Raw genomic sequence first — 7,632 nt, forward strand, 5'->3', positions numbered from 1 at the left:
AGATGGACCCCATCGACGTTCGAGATGGAAAGCTGGGGTGGGCCCGGGCATGACGGAGGACACCCTCGCTTGGACCCTGGATGGTAGGACGGTACGTCCCTGACGAGGAGGTGCACGAGCCGCAGCGACCATGCGAGCACTCGCAGCAGGTCCAGATCGTCGAGACGTGGGCTGGCTGCGTGCAAGCCTGCCTTCTGCCTTCTGCCTTTCTGGAGTTCCTTCCTCCTCCCCTCCCCTCGCCTGACCAGAGATCAGCTGGTCGGCGAGAGCGCTGCTTCGTCGGGGACGTACCGTCTTACCGACCCTGTCCATCGCGAGGGTGTACTCCGGCATGCCTGGGATGGGCCGGCGCCCGACGCGACGGCTACCCGGCCGCACCTCACGAGCGATGGCCTGTCCTCTCTATTTGTTCCCTCTAAACACCTAACCTCACTTTGAGGGCTGTGGGCTGCACTAGTGCTCGACAGCAGACGACAGCAAACGACGAGGAGAATACCGAAGGTTTGAGAGAGGGGGGGGGGGGTGAAGCTAACGACAGTCGACAGTCGAAAACTGGTGACTGCCCCTACTGCGGTTAAAGGGTTAAAGGCAGGTCAGTGTTGTTGAATCAGAAACATGGCCACTACACGAAGATGCAGATGGACAAGATAATTCGGTTTTAGTGCTATTTTGAAGTGTGTCCGATGATGACAGTGAACGAACAGTGGACTCATTTTGACTAGGGCTGGGCGGTTCAGGAATTTGTGAACCGGTTTCCGGTTCAGAAAAAAACCTTTTTCCGAACCGGTTAACTGATTGGCGAAAAAAACCGGTTTTTCCTGAACCGGTTTTTTTCACCCGAACCGGTTTTCCCCCAGAACCGGTTTTTACACATTAAAAACCGGTTTTAAAAACCGGTTTTTAAACAACCGTCTGTTCTAGGGCTTTTTCTCATATATTCGTCGCTTATTTTAATAAAGCAAAGTATAATTAGAGATTAAAGTAAAACTAACATATTTGATGCTGAGCAGAAACAATTCTTTAATTTAAATTTTTGCAATTATACATAACATATACAGTTGAATTGAAAGTTACATTGGTACAAATCTTTTGTTCATCCCCAAGAAGATCAATTTTTCGGCGTTACTGCCAGCTAGGCAACTTCGCAGCTTGCTTATGACAATACCTGCGAAGCTAAAAATTCTCTCAGATTCGGTTGATGTGGCCGGGATGGCTAGATATTTTTTGGCCAAACCTCCAAGCAGGGGAAAACTACTTTCATGCAGGCGCCACCAAGCAAGAATGTCTTCATCTTTGGCCACCGATACCAGATCGTACTTGCTCATTTCTTTGGCGAGCCGCACCTCCAGTGATTCTTCCTCACTCACTTCACTGTCTCCGGAACCGCCAGCAAGTTTATTAAAAATTGAGGCAATGCCCCTTGATTTTTTTGGCGGCGGGGACTCGGACTCAGGGGTTGAGGTGGTGGTGCTCCTCTTTCCTAATCAAAATTACTGAGTGTTAGGAAACATTCGGGCAAGACTTATATGCGAATCGTTTGCACATTCAAAAAGAGAGAATACCTTTTTGTTTGCTGACGGCGACGGATTCTTCAATCTCTTCCATGAGCTGCTCGGCAGCGCACTTGCGGTCCTCAGCAGTTAAATCGTCCCGAAACCTAGCATCTAGATATGAGCATTTAACTAGAAGCTTGTAGAGCGTCTCTCTGCCTTTCACGTCGCAGTTGCGCACAGGCCCGCGCGCCTCGCCGCCAGTTTCCGCCGCGTCCTTCTCGGCCCCGCTCGGGCTGTAGCGCTTGTGGACCTTCCTGAGGATGAGCTTGAGCATGTCCGCCGCCGCCGCATCTTGATTCTAAACAAAAATCAAAATTAAATCAAAATTTAATTTTTATGTAATTTTTGTTTATTTGTGGATTTTCTTTTAAATGAATAGAAATGACTGACCTCATCCAGATTGTCAAAAGAGGCGCCAGAGTTCTGAAGCCGCTCCGCCATTTTCTCCAGGCCATACATCACTGGCAAAACTGCACTGGCAGTGACGTACTGGTCAGCTGACAGCACGGTGGAGAGCTCCTCGATAGGCTCCAAAGTAGAGAGATACAGATTAAGAGTCCGCATGTTCTCCTCGCTCAATCGTACGCCAAGGTGCCTCCCTGAGTCATAGTCAGCTAAAAACGCGCGGTGGAACGGTTCTTCATCTCTAAGGACCCGAAGAAGTGGTAGCTCACTCCACCAGCGAGTCTTCACAGGGTGAGGCAACGCTTTGGGAGACACGTCGTATGTTTTCTGGACAAACGCTTCATACCTGCAAATAATAAACAACAATATGAGAATTAAGGCGAAAAGAACGCGTTTGCCGATTATGGTGAGGGGGAAACGCAAAGGCGTGCCGTGGCCGCCGCCTCCCCCGCCCCCGCCCCGCGGCCTCGGGCCGGGCCGGACCCACTTACCTGTTCCAAACCTTTGTACTGCTAAAGAAATTGAGCATTTTGTGAGAAGCCGTCTTAAGCTTGGACACACTGTCAAGATCGGCGATATCAGTTATGCCTGTTTGTAGTGTGTGCCCAAAACAGCGCATGCTCGGCTTGCCCAGAAGGTCCACAGCCAGTCGTATGTTGTCCCCATTGTCGATCGAAACACTGACCACTTTGTTCAAATCAATGTGCCAGTCCCTAAGGGTTTCATTAAACCACTCCTTGAGTTTGATACCAGTATGGTCTTCATTAAAAGCTCTGCAATTTAAGAAATAAAAATCAGTTTCATGTTTAGAACTATGTAGACATTTTAAAAGAAAAAAATGTTTACCTGCAGTTGAGAGTGAAGGCGAAAAGCTGCCACTTGTTGTCAATCATATGGGCACTAAGACCAACATATGAATCGTCGGCCACTGATGTCCAAGTGTCAGAGGATAGGGCAACCCAGTTCGCCTCCGCCAACATACTTTCAATGTTTTCCTTCGTGCTCAAGTACAGTTTCGGGATGTAATTGTTAGTCAATGCCTTTCTGCCTGGTGGCTTGTATCCGGGCCGTAGGGTGTGGCACAAGCGGATGAATCCCTCCTTCTCCACCAAACTAAGAGGCAAATTGGAGGTGGCTACAAAATAAGCCACATGCATGTGCAATCTGTCGGTCGACTTGCTGTCTGGAATCTTAAAATCGGTGATGGAGGTCTGGCGGCCAAGGCCTGTTGATTTCTTAGATTTCCTGTAGAAAAGAGAAAACAAAAAAAACATTGAAACAGGCCCAGGATTAACTAACGGTAGGGGTGGGCGGGGCGGGCGGGGGCGCGGGCGCCAGGGCCAGGAGGGCGGTACAGAAAGAGGGGGAGGGGGGCGCAGCCTAGATCCACCACTGCAAATGCAAACGCGCCACACACGCAGAAACAAAATTAAAATAAAATTAAGCATTTACTTACATTGGAGATGGTGATGGTGAGCGAATGCTGACCGGAACCGGCGACGGCGACAGCGGCGGAGGTGTTGGAGTTGGAGATGGGGAGGACGACGTTGACGCTGCCCCTGGGGACGCCATCGTGATCCTTGCCACTTCATCGCCGTCAAAGGCTTGGTCCTCGTCGTCCGCAGAACGATCCGCGTCTGTACTGCGCATGTTGTTGAGCACGAAGTACTCCGAAAAATGGTGGCGCTTGATGTGGTTTTTGAGGTTAGTCGTCCCTCCTCCCTTCGCAACTTCAGCCTTGCACAGCGTGCAGATGGCTAGGTCGCCCTTTCCTTTGGTGAAATACTTCCACCACTTAGAGCGCAATCCCTTCTCCTCTCCTTCCTTCCGACTCATATCGGTGTCACTGAAACGCAAACAGTTAAAAGTTAGCACCGTGTACCAAAAATACAAAATAACCTTCCAACGAAAAGTTCGCCCAGTCGCGTGCAGTTCTTCTGTTCTGGCTTTGGCTCTAGTCCGATACGAACAACAACTGTGTAGGTAGGTGACAGAACACGGACTAGGTATCCGGCATTCGGCCAGCAAAACTAAAGTGTGCCGGTGCCGGGTGCCGGTCCCGGCCCGGGTCGAACCATAACCTAACAGTCGCGCGTCGACGCTTCGCAGCTTAGATAAATCACAGAAACTACCCGTACACCACAAAACACTCACCTGCCAAAGATGTCGATAAGAGAACAGGAGTAGAATTCACAACTGAATCAACTGTCGCACGCCGAAAAATCAAAACAAACGCAACACTGCGATGAAAGCGATGTGACGACGAGACGAACGAGGAACGAGGTGCGGCGCGACGAGTTGCTCAAGCTCAGGCAAGTCGGCACGGACGGCGCTGCGGGCGCTGCACTCGCTGCGCTGCGATAGTCGCCGTCGTTGGGCTCGGCGAGAGGAGAGGCACGACGACGACGGCACTGGCCACTGGCAACTTGCACTTGCTGCACTCGTTCGCTCTGCTCGCGCTTGGCTTCAGTCGACGACTGCTTGAAAACCGCGGTTCTGATACAGAACCGGTTCGGCGGTTAACCGGTTCGCGAACGGTTTTCGGTTAACCGGTTCTCTTCCGGTTTTCGGTGCACCGGTTTTTTGCCGATCTCTGAACCGGCATGCCGGTTCGGAAAAAAACCGAACCGGAAAACCGGTTAACCGGAAAACCGCCCAGCCCTAATTTTGACGGCCGTTATCTCCTGTCTTATAAACGATAGTGAGAAAACATAGTGGTAATGTCTAGTGCATAAATATCAAGTCAAGTTGCAAGAAGTCCCCATAGCCTTGTCTGGGCTAGGCAATCAAGTGGTGTGCACATGCACAGTGGGTCTGGTCTGGTATGCTAGAGTGAAGGAAAACCCCTTCAGTGGATATTACTGAAATACTGGTGAGTAAAACTAAGCGTTTGATGTCTCCCACTGATCAATAGGACCTCGTCCATTGAAAAATCACTGTTAGACAAGTTAATATTTGGTCTATTAATATTTCATGGTCTCGTGGAAATATCGCTAACAATTAAAAGAAGTTAAAGTGATCTGTAATTGGTATGGACGAAGAATAGTTTATTTGCCTTCGTAGTTACAAATGTATGTTGGTTGATTCGTAATTACTGATGCCATTACAAACTGTATTACGAATAACTTTGTTCGTAAGGAAGAGACCCTTTAAGGGACCTCTAGATGTTATTCGTATTACAAACGGAGCTCTTCGTAATATGAAGAACCTTGTTCGTACTTACAAACAAATAGAACTATTCGTATGTTATGAAGAGCATGTCTTCGTAAGAAACTAAGAGTGTTATGCGCCAGTGACCTGCGACTTGTTGTGGTCCAAAAGCCGGGATTCCTTCTGTTCTTCTTATTCGTAAAATACCTCATTTGAGTGGACAGTTCTGGGGGCCATATCATGGAGTGTGCTACGCTGTTCACTCTCTTTTCTATTCCCGATTGACTGTAAATGAAAACGGAACGGAAGAAAATAATAATTATTCAGATAGCTGTCACCTGTGTTTCCTCAAAGGATGCCGGTGTTGTAATTTTACAAATGTATCCAAATCCTGAAGCACTTCTTACTGAAGATGATGAACTAAAATCCAAAGCAGCACCATCGCCTGTGGAAAAGCTGTCATCTCTAAAAAGACAAACTCTTACGGACTGCCTATCATCAGTTGAAGTACTATCGGAAGGAGTTCCACCTGGCTGTTCGCCAGTTACATGCTCAACACTCTCATTATCAAAGCTGCTAAACTGAAAAGGAAAGAAATGAAAATAAAGGGAAAAATAATAAACGTTAAGTTAGCTACTGCCTGTTAGTTATGTTTCCTCAAAGCATTAAACTTGTGTAGTAACTGAAAGAACAGCCACTTTTGCCCTTAAATCATTTGGATGACAAGTTGTTAAATAGAGGAAACTCCATTTGGGCTGTATGCAAACAGTTCGTTACTTGCTGTTGGAGCAGCCGGAGAATTCTCCTTCGACAAAAGGGCAATAATATCACACACTGGAGGTGAAGAGGAGGGAGGGATTTTTTCTTGCCTACGTGGGCTGCACAATCCGCCTCTTTCATGGTGTGAGGAAATTGGCACTGTTGGAGAGACTCCAGAGGCCGATCCACTTCCATCACGCAATAGGGAATTTGCGGCTGATGGAGAGCCTGGTGGTTCTAGTGTGCCGGAGGTAAGATTTTCATTCCCTTCCCCATAAACTAGCTATTTATACGCCAGACCACGTCTCGCGTAACAGGCTTCGCGATATCTCACGAAACACTGTTACGCTGCGACGCGCCTGGCACACTTAAAGCTAGGCCTGCTTTTAGTTTAAAAGTCGATTTTTGATCTACAATGTCCATCTTCGAACTCGATCTGCCTTTCTATGATACAAAACGACCCTGAAATTCGCAGATTCCCTGATCGATATCTTAATAGACCATTCCACCGACTGTGGAAGAAGAAAGAAAAGAATCAAAAACCACCGGAAACAGTATTGATAAACAGATCAAATCGTTCACTTTTTCTAGTTTCTTGGCCAAGATAATTATTCTTGACTTGTTGGTTTGCCATAGAGGTGTACACAAATGATCTAGATACTGGTTTTCGGTACTGTTTCCGGTACTTTTTGATTCTTTGCTTTCTTCCTCCCCATTCGGTGGAATGGTCTATTCTTTCTCGAGCTATCGTGCGTACAGACGGACAGACAAACAAACAATGAAACTTCTCCGGTCAGTGGAGTAATGGGCTTCGCTAACCGCTCAGCCAATACAAATCTAAGGACCTTTGAGCCACAAGGAGGATGTGGTTGACGCCAACTGTGTGGTTTTAGAAAAGGGTGTTCCAGGCCATCTAGAACGGAAGGGAAAAAGAACAAACTCACCGATTAATCTTTTTCCGTCTGCTCAGTATGAGAAATTGCCATGGTAGTTTGGTCCGATTTTAACCTCTCAAATATGAAGGCAAGCTCGAAACTGACCTGGCAGTTTTTCATACCTGAAACGCCGTCGTGACACGTGATCAGCTCAACCAATCAGAGCCATCCCGAAAACAGAAAAGTCAGTGAGTTTGTTCTTTTTCTACATCCGTTTTGGATAGCCTGAAATAGGGTATTCCTCTGCAAGCGAAGCGGAACCTAAAGAAGAAAAGCATGACTGCCTGATCTGTTTCCTCCTGAACGCTGATTGGTCGACGATGACCTTAATATGCCGGTCAGCCAATGAACGCGCAGAGGGAAGAAGATCGAGCAGTCATGCTTTTCTTCTTTAGGTTCCGGTTCGCTCGCAGCGGAATACCCTATACCCTCTTGCTTCCTGCATAAGTTTTCAATACTAGGTAGATGTACGCCAGCCTGGTGGTTCTAGTGTGCCGGAGGTAAGATTTTCATTCCCTTCCCTATAAACTAGCTATATGTACGCCAGACCACGTCTCGCGTAACAGGCTTCGCGATATCTCACGAAACACTGTTGCGCTGCGACGTGGCATACATCTACCTAGGCCTGCGGCGCTGACACCCGAGTCGGGAAGCGCCAAAATGTACACATAGATACGGGCCTTCGGCCCGTCAACTTCCCGCCACTTCGACACAGCATGCAGGGTTGAACATTTTTTCGCTTATTTTCGTGAAAAACTCCCTGTGGCGCCTAAATGGTTAGAGAAAGAGCTAAACTACTTTGATAAATTACCCTTTAAAAACCCGTAAAA

The 7,632-nt window shown here is 47.8% G+C and overlaps 1 protein-coding gene across 1 annotated transcript; it reads right to left on the reverse strand.

The window, feature by feature from the left end:
* Positions 1 to 1,070: 1,070 nt before the first annotated feature.
* LOC127751081 (E3 SUMO-protein ligase ZBED1-like) lies at positions 1,071 to 3,794 on the reverse strand. The gene is made up of 6 exons (XM_052274075.1): positions 3,415 to 3,794; positions 2,805 to 3,203; positions 2,450 to 2,731; positions 1,944 to 2,304; positions 1,563 to 1,851; positions 1,071 to 1,480 (listed from the first exon to the last, which is right to left on the reverse strand). The coding sequence occupies exons 1-6, from the start codon at positions 3,792 to 3,794 to the stop codon at positions 1,071 to 1,073; spliced, it is 2,121 nt and encodes a 706-aa protein (XP_052130035.1).
* Positions 3,795 to 7,632: the final 3,838 nt, after the last annotated feature.

The sequence above is a fragment of the Frankliniella occidentalis genome, unplaced genomic scaffold (genome assembly GCF_000697945.3).
Source record: "Frankliniella occidentalis isolate FOCC.00 unplaced genomic scaffold, Focc_3.1 Scaffold333, whole genome shotgun sequence".
Lineage (NCBI taxonomy): Eukaryota > Metazoa > Arthropoda > Insecta > Thysanoptera > Thripidae > Frankliniella > Frankliniella occidentalis.